General features: G+C 40.4%; 1 protein-coding gene and 2 non-coding genes across 4 annotated transcripts; 1 reads left to right on the top strand and 2 right to left on the bottom strand.

The window, feature by feature from the left end:
• Window positions 1-307: 307 nt before the first annotated feature.
• On the bottom strand, window positions 308-1,828 carry LOC105947908 (olfactory receptor 1-like). Of its 2 annotated transcripts, XM_031905990.1 has the most exons (2): window positions 1,820-1,828; window positions 308-1,369 (listed from the first exon to the last, which is right to left on the bottom strand). In XM_031905990.1, the coding sequence occupies exons 1-2, from the start codon at window positions 1,826-1,828 to the stop codon at window positions 446-448; spliced, it is 933 nt and encodes a 310-aa protein (XP_031761850.1). In that variant the 3' UTR covers window positions 308-445. The 2 variants fall into 2 exon arrangements, with proteins under 2 accessions (XP_031761850.1, XP_012822836.2); XM_012967382.2 differs by lacking the exon at window positions 1,820-1,828 and having other exon boundaries at window positions 308-1,375.
• Window positions 1,829-13,955: 12,127 nt separating this feature from the next.
• Window positions 13,956-14,028, bottom strand: trnar-ccu. Its single transcript has one exon. It is a non-coding gene; the product is annotated as a tRNA-Arg (tRNA).
• A 1,043-nt stretch (window positions 14,029-15,071) lies between these two features.
• Window positions 15,072-15,144, top strand: trnaf-gaa. The gene has a single exon. It is a non-coding gene; the product is annotated as a tRNA-Phe (tRNA).
• The last annotated feature ends 2,833 nt before the right edge of the window (window positions 15,145-17,977 follow it).

Consider the following 17,977-nt stretch of genomic DNA (forward strand, 5'->3'; position numbering starts at 1 on the left):
ACACATGCTAAACACACTGCAATATAAATTAGATTTTTGTTTCTAACCAACAACAGTTTCAAAATCTCACACCCTTTATTAACTTTATTATCTCTTCCCCTGCATATCTTATTACAGCTAAGTATGTTTGTGGTTAAATTACCATTTATCTGTGGCCATGGGTTCCCCTATATCAGTGGTGTAACTACTCTGCAGAGGGGTCCAGCACAGAGTAGCAAACCCTACAAAGCCCCCTCGCATATAAATCCTTGCCTCCCTTCCTTTATTGTTGCATATAAATCCCTGCTGGCTGTCAGGTATATAGATCCCATACCTGTATTCATATGTCTATGTGTAATGAAAAAAACTGATTCTGAACAGGTTGTTTGAATTTTCAGGACCAGGTAAATATTTTGGGCCAGGTAAAATATATATTTCCATTGAAATCACCCAGTTTTTCTTAAGATTAGAGGATTTTTTTTTTAATGAACAGTTTCTTCAGTGCCCCCTTTACCTCATTGTTCCTCAAGCTATAGATGAATGGGTTAAGCATGGGAGCTACCACAGTATATACTACACTCACTACTCTGTCGTAGTTTAGAGAATAACTGGATGACGGTCGCAGATACATAAAAGCAATAGTCCCATAAAACAAAATGACAACTGTGAGGTGAGAAGAGCAAGTAGAGAAGGCTTTGTATCGTCCGTCAGCAGAGTGAATCTTCATAATGGAGGAGATGATGCGGACATAAGAGACCAAGACAATACCAAATGGAATTAAAACCGGTAACCCACCTTCTGTGTAGATCAACAGTTTGTTGATGGAGGTGTCTGAACAAGATAACTTCAGAAGAGGTGCCATGTCACAAAAGAAATGATTCATTTTGTTGGTTCCACAAAATGTTAACCTAGAGACCATGAGGCTGTGTAACAGTGAATGCAGGGCTGAAGCCAACCAAGAGGCAATTACAAGCAATATACAGAGCTTTTTACTGATGATCATGGTGTAATGCAGCGGGTTGCAGATAGCAACATATCGATCATAAGCCATCGCAGCTAGAAGAAAGCATTCTGTGCAGGCGAAAAGCAGAAAAAAATACAACTGCAAAATGCATTCAGTTAGAGAAATGGACTTTTCCTTTGACATAATGTTAATTAACATTTTTGGTACAATGGAGGATGTGTAACAAATATCCACAAAGGATAAATTGCCCAGAAAAAAGTACATTGGTGTGTGAAAATGAGAGTCAAGTTTAACCAGCAAAATGATAGTCATGTTCCCTAAAATATTCAAAAGATACATAATTAAAAATGACATAAAAAGCAACATTTGTCTGTGTGGAACGTCTGAAAGTCCGAGCATAAGGAATTCTGTAGCGCCGGTGGTATTCTTCATTGTATCCTGTGGGAAATACAGACTATAAACTGTATTCATAGTCAGTAACATAATCTCTTGCCTGTTATCAAATACATTATTGCATTGCTGATCAAAGTACAAAAGTCATTTACAACTGCAAGTACAGTGTGCAAAGTGCAATCTCGGACTCAAGTTGTGTTTTTTACCCACAGTGCAGCATTTTTCCCAAAATTGCAGCATCTATGCAAGGGAGAAAATGCCTCTGACATTGTGTCCAGTGTGTTGAAACGCACACAACAAGGCCCAGACTGGGATTTACAACAGGCCCTGGCATTTCAAGTACACAGATTCTCAAACAGCCCCCCACCAACCCACTAAATTGTACCTGTCTATGGCATGCCCTCTAACATTAGCCAGAATCCAGAGTATGCTAGTCCATGCATACATACAACTGCTCAACAAGCAGGATTATGGCATTTCAACAGCTGACATTAAAATGAAGTCTGCATGATTTTTTAGGACAAAGCATGTGGTGTCTGTTGACAGACCTCACTGTGGGAACCCTGGAGCTACCACCACCTTGAAGGTAGCGGTAGCTTCAGGATTCCCCAGTATCAATAGGCACACTTTCACACAATTTGCAACTGGAGGTGGGACAGACATAGTGCCACCAAGCACAACTATACGGAAGTTTAAGGAGTAGCTTTGGGCAGCATCGAATGCATCAATCTTTGAAATGCACACAACAAGGCCCAGACTGGGATTTACAACAGGCCCTGGCATTTCAAGTACACAGATTCTCAAACAGCCCCCCACCAACCCACTAAATAGTAACTGTCTATGGCATGCCCTCTAACATTAGCCAGAATCCAGAGTATGCTAGTCCAGGCATACATACAACTGCTCAACAAGCCAGGATTATGGCATTTCAACAGCTGACATTAAAATGAAGTCTGCATGATTTTTTAGGACAAAGCATGTGGTGTCTGTTGACAGACCTCACTGTGGGAACCCTGGAGCTACCACCACCTTGAAGGTAGCGGTAGCTTCAGAAATCCCCAGTATCAATAGGCACACTTTCACACAATTTGCACAGGAGGTGGGACAGACATAGTGCCACCAAGCACAACTATACGGAAGTTTAAGGAGTAGCTTTGGGCAGCATCAACTGCATCAGTCTTTGCATAACTGCAACTGCTCTTGCAGATGCAAATGAGCCTTAGACATAATGTATAAAATCACTAACTAGCAGATAAGGGCTAAAATATGTAGATTATCAAATCAAATTTGTGTACATTATAAATTTTACCCAAAATGCCATTTTCCAAGTATTTATTCTGCTGGCTATACATTTTAGTGCAGAAGGTATTTTGTGCAGCGTCTGTGTGTGTTATTGAGGATAAAAATAATTGCCCTGCCTGTAGTCAACATCAAACTATTAAACTGTAGAAAATATAGAAAGCTTAGTAATGAGCAGGAATAAATGGGAAAAAATCACAAGGCAACAGCTTTATAGATGCATCACTGATGTGAAAATGACAGGCATTATGTACAGTAAAACTGCTGGAAATGGAGGGCTGCTAATGTGACCAATCTCACACTCCACCTACGGTCCTTTGCAAACTTAAGCTGTCCATCGATATTCGGCGCGTGTATGGTGGCTTGGCGAGACGACCGATATCGGCAAAAATCTTGGATACTGATGGATTGGGCAGGACAAAAGATTTTGATGGCGCCCAGCAAAAACTGTGCTTAGGGCTGAATCGTCAGATAGGGGTAGAATTCCTATTGTTTCTATCTCCATATCTGAAGATTCCATCCTGAACGGCAGTGGCAGGAAAGACCATAATTGTAAGGTGTATGGCCACCTTAAAGGTGTTCATACGCTGGCCAAATGTGGCTCCTCTTCCCTTTCTTATTTTCTAGTGCACCATGCAACTACCGACATGAAGTTAGGTGACATTTTTAAATTGTTTGATGTACCAAAGCACTGCAGCACACTTAACAAGCAAGCAAATAGCTTAAAATGTTTTATGTCTCCAGATTTAAGAAGTGATCAAAATGGCAACTTTTTCTGAACCCCCTGGCCTAATAAAGGGCTGAAAACTGTGATGTCTACTTTATTTTGGAGATGTTAACTTGCTTTAAGTAGATTAGTGTGCAGCTCTCTGGACTAAATGTATATTGTACAACCCTGGCATAGCACATGGCACTGAAAAAACGTTTTTGTGATCAGGCTGAGCACCTTAATATTAAGTAGATTATTTGGTACTTTAGGTTTAATGCTCTGTGAATCTACAGATTTATTTATTGCTACTTTTTATTACTTATCATTCTATTTAGTCCATCTCCTGTTCATATTCCAGTTTCTCATTCAACCCGCTGCCAGGTTGCTAGGGTAATTTGAACCCTAGCAACCACATAATTGCTGAAATTTAAACTGTAAAGCTGCTAAACAAAAAGCTAAATTCAAAACCACAAAAAAGAAAAAGTGTAGAATAACTGCAAATTGTCTCAGAATATCAATCTCTACATCATACTAAAATTTATTTTAAAGTGAATAACCCCTTAAACTACCCTCCAAGCACCCATAATCTGAGAATTCTTAGAATTAGTTATGTCTACTGTAGGAAGAAGCTACACTGGATTAATGTTGATCACACAGAACCATCTTAACCAGACAGGGTATATCATCTGGATATAAACACACTTACAGTTTATTGATCAATCATTTCCTTAATTAACTGATACAAAAAAAATATACACTGCTTAAACCATTAGTATAAATCTAAAGGATTTCACATTTTGTTCTTTAATATACCCCATGACTATATATATATATTTTTGCACAGAACTCTATATAATGTATACCAAGAAATACAATATATTTTTACAAACCATTTCCACAGTCATTATTCCACATACCTTCCAAAAATGTTTAACAATCCCAGTATGAAATGTAATGGCCTGAGTATTCCTGCAGTACACAAAGGGAAATGCAATTATTAAATTTGTGTGTGGCACACACAGATATGCCATGAGAGTTGGAGTATTTATACAGTATGCTTTAGCCAGCTGGGGGTAAGCTCCCAAATGTACATGACGAAAGAGCATTGTAACAGGCTCTGGAAATCCATCACTATAATGAAAAATATGGATAACGGTACAATTCCAAAATGAATGGCTATGTATTTATGAATGGAGTCTGCAAGGGCTGCAAAACTGTGCCCTTTTTTGCACTTTGAACCTTGCCCCTTTTCCTTCCTGTTGATCTTAAAGGAACAGTAACACCAAAAAATGAAAGTGTATAAAAGTAACTAAAATATAATGTGCTGCTGCCCTGCACTGGTAAAAGTTGTGTATTTACTTCAGAAAGTCTACTATAATTTATATAAATAAGCTGCTGTGTAGCCATGGAGGCAGCCATTCAAAGGAGAAAAGGCACAGGCACATAGCAGATAACAGATAAAACACTATTGTATTCTACAGAGCTTATCCGTTATCTGCTATGTAACCTGTGCCTTTTCTCCTTTTTTCCAGCTTGAATGGCTGCCCCCACGGCTACACAGCAGCTTATTTATATAAATTATAGTCGTGTTACTGTAGCAAACACACCAATTTTACCAGTGCAGGGCAACAGTGTATTATATTTTTATTACTTTAAAGCTCTTTTATTTTTTGGTGTTACTGTTCCTTTAATGTTCAGGCTGGGTGCCTGAACAAATAGAACAATATAAAGGTGGCCATGCTATGTATGGCCCTAATACAATATCCATCTAATTAGCCTGCAGGCTGACTGGCAGGATACCACACCATACAGGATAGTCAGTATATTGGCTACTTAACTCTAACTTATAAAATAATTATACTTGAATACAGAGAGGCTGAATGAAAGGGTTCTGATTGGGCCCAGTTGGTGGCAGTGCATGTGATGGTCCCATTGGGAAAGGGCAGCCTCATTGAACCAAAGCCCAACACAATTTTTAAACTAGCTCACTCAACATCTGTCAATCTAGAAGGCCCTAGACACAGGCCAATTAACTCAAAGGGGCCTTAGACAAGCAATATTGCTTTGTGTATGGTATGTAGCAAAGGCAACTATACGCAACTTACTTATTAGGTCAAAACATGTAGTCTTAAGAAGCTATTGAGCTCCAAATACTCTTATTAGGGGTTGAAGTCCTTTGTACACCTACATGAACTCCAACGCCATACTAGTTACCCTGACCTTATGTCTCACCCCACCCTTTTAGAATGTAAGCTTTTGCAAGCAGGGCCCTCCCCCTGGTGCCTCCGATCCTCATCCAATGCAACTGTAAACCATTTTTGTGAATTGTTTATATGTACATGTTAACTGTTATGTCTTTTGTACCCCTCTATTCTGTAAAGCGCTGTGTAAATTGTTGGCGCTATATAAATAATAATAATAATAATTTGTATGAGGTCCTTTGTATGAATACTCGTGTTACAGTGTTACTTCCATTAAACTTTTCATGCCAAATTGCTGCTTTCCTACTCCCTGAACCTGTTCAGATTATGTTTATCTGGTTGGCACAGGCTATGGTGCTTAAAGGGTTACACACGATAAATGTAAACAAGGCACCTGGGCCAGATGGAATACACCCTCGGGTACTGAGAGAGCTAGGGGCAGAATTACAGTGGCCCTTGTTTCTGATATTCTCAGACTCTCTTTCATCAGGTATGGTACCTAGGGATTTTTCCCCATATTTAAAAAGGGAGTAAGATCTCAGCCTGGCAATTATAGGCCTGTAAGTTTGACATCCGTGGGGGGCAAGTTATTTGAAGGCTTGTTAAGGGATCACATTCAAAATTATGTAGTGGAGAATGGCATTATGAGCAGTAATCAGCATGGCTTTATGAAGGACAGGTCATGTCAGACCAATTTAATTGCTTTTTATGATGAGGTAAGTAAGAAGCTGGACAGTGGGGGTGCAGTAGATATAATCTATATGGATTTTGCCAAAGCATTTGATACCGTTCCCCACAAACGACTGCTTTCTAAGCTAAGGTCTATTGGTCTTAGTGAAGTTGTTTGCACATGGATAGAAAACTGGCTACAGGATCGGGTACAGAGGGTGGTTGTTAATGGTACATTCTCTACTTGGAATAAGGTTCTCAGTGGGGTCCCTCAGGGTTCTGTACTGGGTCCACTTTTGTTTAATTTGTTCATAAATGACTTAGGGGAGGGTATTATGAGTAATGTATCAGTGTTTGCAGATGACACAAAACTCTGCAGACCAGTCAATTCTATCCAGGATGTGACATCCCTGCAGCAGGATCTTGACCAACTGGCAATCTGGGCAGCTAAGTGGCAGATGAGATTTAATGTGGATAAATGTAAGGTCATGCACCTGGGATGTAAAAATATGCAAGCCCCGTATACCCTTAATGGGACTGCACTAGGCAAATCCATAATGGAGAAGGACCTTGGAGTCCTTGTAGATAATAAACTTGGCTGTAGCAAGCAATGCCAGGCAGCAGCTGCAAGGGCAAACAAGGTTTTGAGCTGTATTAAAAGGGGTATAGATTCACGGGAGGAGGGGGTTATTCTTCCCCTTTACAGAGCGCTGGTAAGGCCCCATCTAGAATATGCTGTTCAGTTTTGGTCTCCAGTGCTCAAACGGGACATTATTGAGTTAGAGAGGGTCCAGAGAAGGGCAACTAAGCTGGTAAAGGGTATGGAAAGTCTCAGTTATGAAGAAAGACTGGCCAAGTTGGGTCTGTTTACACTGGAGAAGAGGCGCTTAAGAGGTGACATGATAACTATGTATAAATATATAAATGGATCATATAATAACCTTTCTAATGTTTTATTTACCAGTAGGTCCTTCCAACGGACACGAGGGCACCCACTCCGTTTAGAAGAAGGGAGGTTCCATTTAAACATTCGGAAAGGATTTTTTACAGTGAGAGCTGTGAAGTTCTGGAATTCCCTCCCCGAATCAGTCGTGCTGGCTGATACATTATATAGCTTTAAGAAGGGGCTGGATGGATTCTTAGCAAGTGAGGGAATACAGGGTTATGGGAGATAGCTCTTAGTACTAGTTGATCCAGGGACTGGTCCGATTGCCATCTTGGAGTCAGGAAGGAATTTTTTCCCCTCTGCGGCAAATTATAGAGGCTTCAGATGGGGTTTTTTGCTGGATCAACTAGTAGTTAGGCAGGTTATATATAGGCATTATGGTTGAACTTGATGGACGTATGTCTTTTTTCAACCCAACTTACTATGTTACTATGTTACTATGTTATCTGACTTCAGTATGTATATATATGTGTGTACACCTGATGCAAGAACCTGGCTCCTTGTGCAATGGAGTGGCTGAGGAGAGGGAACTACCATACTGTGGTCTGGGCCCCCCTCCCCATAGCAGCGGTGGTCTGCTGTATGGTAGATGGACCACTGTATGAAAACCTATAGGTCCAGTGATATAGATGTAGCAATTCTGAATAATATCTTACTTGTCACATGGTAACTCAGTACTTGCAACAAAGAATGAATAATGCCTTTTGTTGCAAATAAAAGGCTGCTAGAAGTCACTAAGACATTTCACAACTATATAGAGGGCATAAAATTCCACGGTGATTTGGATTGTTTATATAGGAAATAATGTAACCCCCTACTGTAAATTATAAGGATTATAAGTCACCGAGGAGTCACAGCCTGGACTCCAAGGCGGCTTCTAATATCCTCATATTTTACAAGAAGGGGCCATAATTTATTAAACACAAGTTTTAGTGAGTTATGTGACTTTACTGAGCACCGATTGTAACTGATACTTTTTGCAGATTTATCCTACTTAAAACAGGCAGAGTGTTTTTGAATAAACTGAAATATAATTAGTATGCACAGGGTATATTTAGGGATCTCTACATGCCATGTGCCTCAATAAACTGATGTACATTGGGCATCATACTGTTGAGCGGACCCCTAGCATTCATATTAAGGATGTTTTATCTTGGTATCTAATGATATGTGGGAGATAAGATGCTGGAAAGTGGAAGCTTTGAGGTGATTTTTTGGAAATGTGATCAAAATCACCAACTTTATGAAAGCTTTGCGGCTTGGTACTTTGGAGTAGAAATGACATTGTTACATTTTGGATTCAAGAGAAGGTGTTGTTTTCAAAAATGTATGTTTCTGGGGGAACCTACTTTTTTGTGGCTTTGCCCACATAAAATGAAGTAAATATGTTGATTATGTAGATCATATGTGTTTTTACATTCTGGGTTCCCTACATGCCACATATTATGGATCTGTCAGAATGTGTATTTTCCAAAAATATATGGCTTACTGGGTGAACCTACTTTTTGTGGCTTTGCCCCACATAAAATGTAGTAAATCTGTCCACTAGCTGAAATGATAGATCATATGTCTTTTTTTTATTCTGGGGCCCATTTTGGATATGTCAGAATGTGTACTTTATAAAAAATATATGGGTTTCTGGGGTAACTTACTAGATTTCTACAACGATTTTTCTAGTCACCAGTGAGGACTGCATTTAAGGGACAGCAAGGACATTTTATAGGTGGAGTAGTGCGGGACCAATAGGAATTAATCCTTGTTTTGACTTGTTTCTCACTCTTTCTGCTGCCACTTAAACTATGATTGGTGATTATACTTATAGAACCGAACGGAAAAACTCTTTAAGCTTTGACTTGAATGAGGATATGGATATTGTTAATCCAATTACTACTTTAAGAGAGCTTGAACAGCTATTTATGGCAAAGTCTCACCATTGGTACATGGTATCTTTTAAGGACTATATCAAACAAGGACTTATGCCAAAATGATTAAAAATAGATAGGATTTTTGCCAATGATGATATTGAATTCATCATGGAATGCGGCAATATACAAGAAAATTAATCAATGAACTTGATGAAATCAAGTATCAAATATAGGAAAATAAGGAATGTATGAAAATGAATAGTAGTATTGAAAAAAAGCTAAATACATATAATTGAAAAAATAGAAAGAAATAGAATATTGCAAAAATAAGAAATTTCAGAAGGATTGGACAGAATATACAAAACAAGTAAGAACTCATTCAAAGACATACAGAGAATAAAAAAAGAAAAGGTTGACCAAAGTAAAAACAATGGCCGTTTATATAGGGATACTCAAGGCTCTCAAGTCTATATCAGGAGCTATTAGAAAACATTCACCATGGAAGTTTAAATATGAATGTCACTTACCAAAGACAAAGAATTTCCTATATTATCATAGAGATAAAGTGGATAAAAATGTGGCAGAAATGTCCATCACAGTTCATTATGTAAAAGTGATGAGGAGGGTTTTTACTATCAGTCAATTCCGGGAGGAAGGAGAAGATCAATTGGAAAGTTAAGGGAAATATGAAAGTGGAGTAAAGGGAAACATAAAACTTCAGCAGGTTTTAATCACTCCACCAAAACATTAATAAATCAGGAAACTTGAGTTTTAGAAAAAGGGTTAAATTTTGTGCTGAATGCACTACCAGATAATTTCTGGGAGTTTTTGACCTGTATGGTCAGAAATCTTTATAAAACAATGCATATTTGGTTTTGGTGCTTTCAAGAGGAATTGGACTTTCCAAATTACTTGTTTCTGATATATGTTTATATTACAGAAATTCTTTTAAATTTTTAGACATTTAGAAGCCTTTATCTTGTTACAGAAGTAAAATTACACAAACATTCTTATATAACTTGAAAGCTTAGGGTGTCATGAAGAAAACTATATATCGTTTTCTTAGGTAAACTTAAAGACTTTTAGTAAGAAAACTATATTTGTACATTGGCCCTAGAGAAAGGGGTGATCTAGGGCCAATGTAAGAATCAACTGTGTAAGCAGTTTCCTCTGGCATGGGGAACAATACAGGGGTGCCCATGCCTGGACTTGCAATCTTTGGATTCTGGTAAATGCCAGAGGGGCTTTTGTATGATACCTTAGACAGTCACTATTTTGTGGGCTGGTGGTGGACTCTTTGAACCTCTGTGTACCTCAAACACTAAGGCCTGTTTTTAATCCCATTCAAGGCCAGGGGGTGCATTTCTTTTATCCAGTGGCTATTAGGATAAGAGCCCCTGTACATGCGTTCTGAAACTCAGAGAAGTTAACAGATCATTGACAAATATCTGCATCAAGTTTTAGTCACAGTGCCTTAATAGATCTCTTCCTTTAGTTAAATGTGTACTATTCAAATATTCAGGCACTAAGATCTACTGAAGATCTACATCTAAACCAAATGTTTTAACACAGTGTTCTTGCCTTCACCACGGGATGTCAAAAATGTACCAAGGACCCCTGTTGCCTTTGGCAAATGCATTGTGCAAGTAGGATTTTTAGTCCAGTGCTTGATGATACAGTTCTGGACAGCGCTAAGCTTCCTACATAAGCAGTTAGATTTCCCCAATATGTGTTCCTTTACCTAGGGGCACATTTATTAAATAAGATTTTTTTGTACAATGCTTTTCAAAGTACGAAAAATTTGTATTTTGAAGTACGAAAATATTGTGGTAATGTCTGCAAAGTACAAATTTTTCGTATCCGACGATCGTAAACAGCGGGAAAACCTTTCTGACTTTGATCCTTCAGTGCATGATTTTGGAAGCCTCCCATAGGACTCAATGGCACTCTGCAGCTCCAACCTGGCCCAAGGAAAGTTTCCCATAGGGCTCAATGGCACTCCGCAGCTCCAACCTGGCCCAAGGAAAGTCTCCCATAGGGCTCAATGGCACTCTGCAGCTCCAACCCAGCCCAAGGAAAGTCTCCCATAGGGCTCAATGGCGCTCTGCAGCTCCAACCTGGCCCAAGGAAAGTCTCCCATAGGGCTCAATGGCACTCTGCAGCTCCAACCTGGCCCAAGGAAAGTCTCCCATAGGGCTCAATGGCACTCTGCAGCTCCAACCCGGCCCAAGGAAAGTCTCCCATAGGGCTCAATGGCACTCTGCAGCTCCAACCTGGCCCAAGGAAAGTCACGATACTGAAGCTTGAATGAATCCGAAACTTTGAAACTCAGTGCAACAATACGATTTTGTTGCACAAATTGTCGTGCATTTTGTTGCAAAGTACAAAAAAGTTGCGCAAATGTACAAAAATACCGCAGAAAATACGCAAAAATTTGAAACTTTAGAAAAAATACAAAATGTTTGTATTCGGACCTGTCTATCTTTATAGAACGGCTCTTATTTCTTATTATGTATAGTGTTCTAACTTGCACTGTTGTAGCTAATCTATTGGCAATAAAATGCCTCAGTAGGTTTCCTTCTCCTTTAATACTATTAAAGAAAGACTATATCCTGAAACAATGTAGGTTTTGCATTGCATAAACAAGCTCATATGTAAAACCTGCTTCATCTAAGTAAACCATTTTCATGTAAATATACATTTTTACTAGTATGTGCTATTGGGTATGTCTAAATAGAAAATTGCCATTTTAAGAATTAAGACCCGCCTCCTGGGATCATAGGATTCACAGCGCACACAAACAAGCCAAGGCACACATACATGCTAGGCCCCATCAGCCAATTAATGAACAGAGTTCTGCCTTGCTTCCACACTACTTCCTGTTACAGTTAGAGCTGAATTATTTCTGGTCATGTGATCTCTGAGGGAACACACAGCCCATCACTAAATGGTGGCTCAAGGGAAAGGATGTAAAGGGGCAATATCTACTGATATATATATATATATTCCAGTTTGGTGAGATTCTTTAATAAGTAACATAACATAATATAAACTGTCTGTTGGTTAAGTATTCATTCTGGGGGTATAGTTTTCATTTTTTGAACTTGAAATTTTTGTTGATTTTTTTAGGCATACAAAAAGAATGAGAGAAAGGAAAGAGGAGAGAGGAAGGAGAGGTAAGTGTTGGAGAAGTTATGGTGGGGGGGGGGTTAGGGGAAATTTGTCTATGGTTGTTTGCTGCAACAATCTATGTTGTTTATGCTCAGAGCATCTCAAATATATTTTTCCTCTCTGTTGTCCCTAGTGTTTAAGAATGGCCACAGATGGAGCATTCTTTGGCACACAATGCCAGACCTATTCCCAATTGAAATGCATGGTGCGCCCAAGGACTGACTTTGCTTATTTATTTTCGGACCCTCTGCTGTCTGTGTCTACCCCCTGTAGGTACCATATGTGCTGTGTAAAGTAGATTACAAAATAAACTGTGCTCTAGGTGTATTTCAGATTGTAGCTGCTTCTATACACTATATTATATTGTTTGAAAGAACATAAATGGTAATATGCCCTGACCACACCCACATCTTTTTTCCTCTTGGGAAATTAATTGGCTGAATTTAATAAGTGCTAAACAATGTTGCCAGTTGTTGACAACAGTTGTGCTAAGGGACCCGGATTATTAAAGGGAGCATTCCCGCTGCTTCTGTCTTTACTTGGCAACTTGTGGCAAAATGTGTCTACTTCTAAAAAAGGTTTTGCAAAGTGTCAGCCAGTTAAAAACTAATCTAAAGACGATTTTTAAACTGTAACAATATCTGATCTCAGGCTGTGCAGGAATTATTTCATATATTTTCAATTTAAAAAGGGATTAGGAAAGGAATCCTCTACACCGGCTTGGCTGTGAATATGACCACACTGCTTCAGTTTCGAAAACAACTGGAAAACCATTACTGGAAGGTATAGTAAATTTATGTTAGTAGAGATATATTCCGTATGTTTTACATATATGTCACAGCTGCCTTGAACTGAAGTTTAAAAAACACATATAGCATAACTGAAAACCCCTCCAATCTTGTAGGCAATAGATTGATAATATAAGGTACTGGCTTTCTCTGGGTTTATAATTATCATTATCTTTAAAAATTGCCCCTTTATTGGAGCTCCCAATAGATCTGCTACCGTTCCTGTCTGTGTTTTAAATGAGGGGTGGGCGTGTCCTAGTGGTTCCTACCAGCAGCAGAGTATGAGGGTGAAAGCCAATCACAGTTCCTTATCCAGGCTCCCCAGCCTGGGAAAGCAGCCAGCAGGAAGTAAAACAGATGAACAGGAATAGTAGGGTTTTTGGAGAAATTTCAATCAGCTTGAAACACAACTTTTTTAAGCACATTCCTTCTATATTTAAGAGAGTATAATGCACATTCTTATTGGTTTACACAATATGTCCAATTTCTTAAAATTATTCAAATGCATATTTGTAATTTGTTTCTAATTACACTTATCACCTTTGAGAATGGAGTTCTATGCAGGCTTTAGTTCACTAGTTGTGGCTTTATGCAAACAGGACATTTGGGGACCCGCAGCACCATTATTGATATTTAGGGGTACAGGAATAATAGGGCTCAAGACTTCTGCAACCTCTGTGCCTTCCTGATAGCTGCCCAGATTAATAATATCTTTGAATCTCATAGTAGGTTGTACATTATTTCAGAATACAAGATTATGAGTGTATGTACTGTATGTAATTATGAGGATTCTGTTAAAATGATGATGTCATAGAGTGAAGTCCTTGGAGCCTTTGAGCAGACTGGGGGCTATAAAAATCCTTTGGAGGGCCACATCCAACACATGGGCCTCCATATGGACAGCCCTGTTCAAGAGCATGCACAGACCACATTCTTTGTCAATTTACCTCATACAAATTTTAAAACTAACACACCCCAGATGGGACTCGAACCCACAATCCCTGGCTTAGGAGGCCAGTGCCTTATCCATTAGGCCACTGGGGCAAGCTGTCTGTACTAGGGGATAAAGAATCTGTGCTATGTAGAGTATATCATATTACATCTGTAGCACTGTCAAGCATCCCAGATTAACCGGGAGCCTCACGAAAATCCCTCCCCCCACATGGTCTCCCTATAGCTTTTAAGTTCTCCCAAATGCTCACTGTGCACGCACATTAAGCATCACACGCATTATGCGCATGTGTGATGTCACATGAAACATGCCCACACCTAATTGGTGGCACACTGCACACACCCCAACAATCCCCTGAGAGACAGTCTCCCTGGGTTGACAGCTCTGCATCCAGGCCCTGAACACACCACACCAGGAAATATGCATTTCTTTTTATATAGCGTCTCATCACTCATCACATCAGATAACACATTTTTCAGTCCCTGCCCAAGAAGTGCCCTAGTCCTTCACTCTCACCTGGGTCCACAAGTGTAACGCTGGTTTTGCCCATCTACGTTACTTTATTTTGAATGCCTTCCCCTGTGCTTGCATAGACCTTGGCCAGGCTATAGAGGGGATTTGGACATTGGATGGCATGGGTGCATGTGGGAGGGTGCAGACAGCACTGGTGCAGGCGTTAGGAGGGTGAAACATGGGCTTGTAGCCCCAACAGTCACGCGGACAGCTGTAAAGCTTATGTCACTATGAGGGTCCAGTTAACCAGACTGTATGGTTTTAGAATAAGGCAAGAAACTGGAGTACATAAAGCCATACAGTAATAAAAAAACAGTATGATTACAAGGGTTGTATTAGAACAACATTTTACAGATCCCACTTTTAATTAATATACGGCACACTAAGCTCTCAAATCAGTGGTGCTCATTTATAAACACTGAGCAAATTTGCACATGGGCAGTAACCCAAAGCAACCAATCACTAATTGGCCTCTCTTTTGCCAGCCGCAGGATGAACAATGAAAGAAGACATTTGATTGGTTATTATGGCTTGCAAATGCAGATTTTCCCAGTGAGGAGTTAACGCATTAAAGAGGAAGACTAATCCCCAAGTATATAGCAAGCTTATTAACTCTTAAGTAGCCGAAATAGCTCAGTTGGGAGAGCGTTAGACTGAAGATCTAAAGGTCCCTGGTTCGATCCCGGGTTTCGGCATTTAGTTTGTTTGTTTTTTTTTCTAAATAAAAAAAAAATATTTCATGTATACACTTTTACATTTAAGACTTTTATGGAGGAGTTTTGACCATGAGGTGAGGCAAGAAACCATTTTTGATAGCTGACAATTGTATTTATATAGTTCCAAAATGCCCTCCTTTAGGGAAGTTACCTTCAGGCCTTTTCAGTTAAAGAAAAACATAAAAATATTATATTACTTAATCCACCCATAAACTGCCTTAATAATTGGTAAATCTAACTCCCCCTAATATTTTTAATTGCTTCACACAGAAATATACTTACAAAATGCTCTGCAGCAGCTTTTAAAAAGGGAGATTGGACAACAGGCAGTGTGCATTTATCTCTGCAACATTTATTGTCTGCCACATACAATTCTGCTTTGGTACCTTTCCCTGGAAGGTTTACTAACACCTCAAAGCTCAGCCTGCTGTTTACTTATTATAGTAGGATGTTAAATCACCCCCCCTTAGATTTGTATCTGTTTCACCCAGAATTATACTTGCAAAATGCTCTGCTGCAGCTTTAAAAAAGGGCAATCTGGCAACAGGCAGCCTTTTTTTATCTGTAAGATTGATTACTTTAGGTAATCCTTGTAACAGAGAAAACTCTAAGTGCTCTGGCACACGGGGAGTTTTCAGCAAATCGCCGAAAATGCCTTGCGAGGCAACTTCGGTGATTTGCCGAAATCGCCTGCGCAGCGTGTGCCATCCCACCGGCGATGGCCGACTAATCTACCCGTGTGCCAGAGCCCTAAAGTGTGTGGGTTGGAATTTCCATCCCCAACATAATAGGAAAAATTTTTTTATTGGAAAACTAGGCTTAGCAAGTGTCAGGATGGCCGAGCGGTCTAAAGGTCCCCATACACTATAAGATCCGCTTGGTGATGTCACACCTACGTGTGGGCAATATCGGGAGAATGACGGGTATAGGAAAAGTCGGTCCGGGGACCGCATCAACGAGCCGATGTGGTCCCTGATCCGACTTGATTTTCTAACCTGCCCGATCAAGATCTGGCCGATTTCAGGCCAGATATCGGTCGGGCAGGCCCGTCGGTAATGCACATACACAGGCTGATTAGCTGCCAAATCGGTCTAAGGGACCGATATCGGCAGCTAGAATTGGCCCGTGTATGGGGACCTTAAGGCGCTGCGTTCAAGTCGCAGTCTCCTCTGGAGGCACACTAAGCTCTCAAGTCAGTGGTGCACATTTATAAACACTGAGCAAATTTGTACATGGGCAGTAACCAAAGCAACAAATCAGTAATTGGCCTCTCTTTTGCCAGCCGCAGTCCCAACAATGAAAGAAGACATTTGATTGGTTATTATGGCTTGCAAATGCAGATTTTCCCAGTGAGGAGTTAAAGGAAAAGTAACACTAAAAATAAGGCAATGCGGCGATGCAGGGAAGAATCTACTATGCGACAGTCGATTGAGCAATCCTAGCCTGACTCCTTCCTATACAGAAGAAAGGCTAGGATTGATCGATCGATCGTCGCATAGTGGATTCTGCCCTGCATCGCCATATCGCCTTATTTCAAATGACCGGAAGTTTTAGAAGGTATTTTCTAATAAAGCATTCAAAATAATAAATGGTGTGCAGGATAGGGTAATTATTGTAGCAGGGTAGAATAGATTTTTTACTAAAAAATTTTTAGTGTTACTTTTCATTTAAGGCAGTGCTGTCCAACTTCTGTTGTACCGAGGGCCGGAATTTTTCCGACCTACGTGGTGGAGGGCCGATAATGGAAGCCAGTTTTGACCACTCCCCTTTTTGAAACCGCACCCACTTGAAACCACACCCATGTTATCACATGACCATACCCATATTAATGGTTGTAGTACAGCAAAAACCTGCCATACTCTGCCTGCCCTACCCTGCCTTTGTGTGCCATACTCTGCCTTCCCTACCCTGCCCGTGTGTGCCATACTCTACCTTCCCTACCCTGCCTGTGTGTGCCATTCTCTGCCTTCCCTACCCTGCCTGTGTGCCATACTTGGCTGGTTTGTGCCATACTTGGCCTGTGTGTGCCATACTCTGCCTGCCCTACCCTGCCTGTGTGTGCCATACTCTGCCTGCCCTACCCTGCCTGTGTGTGCCATACTCTGCCTTCCCTACCCTGCCTGCGTGTGCCATACTTTCACTGTGTTTGCCATTCTTGGCTGGTTTGTGCCATACTTGGCCTGTGTGTGCCATACTCTGCCTGTGTGTGCCATACTCTGCCTTCCCTACCCTGCCTGTGTGTGCCATACTCTGCCTTCCCTACCCTGCCTGTGTGTGCCATACTCTGCTTGCCCTATGATGCCTGTGTGTATGGCACACACAGGCAACCTACAGTGACACAATGCTGGCACTGCTCCTACAGTCTGCACAATAACTATATATTAAAAAACTTTTTAATTGCAGTACCACCTCAGTATATGTTCTTTTTGTAGTGTGCAGGGATTATTTGTGGGTTTCTACTGCTCCTGAGGTGTGAACAGGGGAACAATATGGATGATTACAGCCTGAGCCTGAGGTGTGAACACTGCAGGGGGTGAACAATGCAGAGATTAAAAGGTGTGAACAACACAGGGGATTACATATTTAAACAATACAGCCTGATTATAGCCTGAATCTGAGGTGAGAACCATGCAGGGGGTGCAGTTAATCACAGTACTGATACCATTTAAAGCTTACACAAGAGTAAGCCATCAAAACAGCCAGACAGGTGGGGGGCCACACAGAGGGGGGCCGCCAGTTGGACAGCACTGATTTAAGGCATTAAAGAGGAAGACTAATCCCCAAGTATATAGCAAGCTTATAAAGCTTTAAG

Source organism: Xenopus tropicalis, chromosome 7, assembly GCF_000004195.4.
Source record: "Xenopus tropicalis strain Nigerian chromosome 7, UCB_Xtro_10.0, whole genome shotgun sequence".
NCBI classification, from domain to species: domain Eukaryota; kingdom Metazoa; phylum Chordata; class Amphibia; order Anura; family Pipidae; genus Xenopus; species Xenopus tropicalis.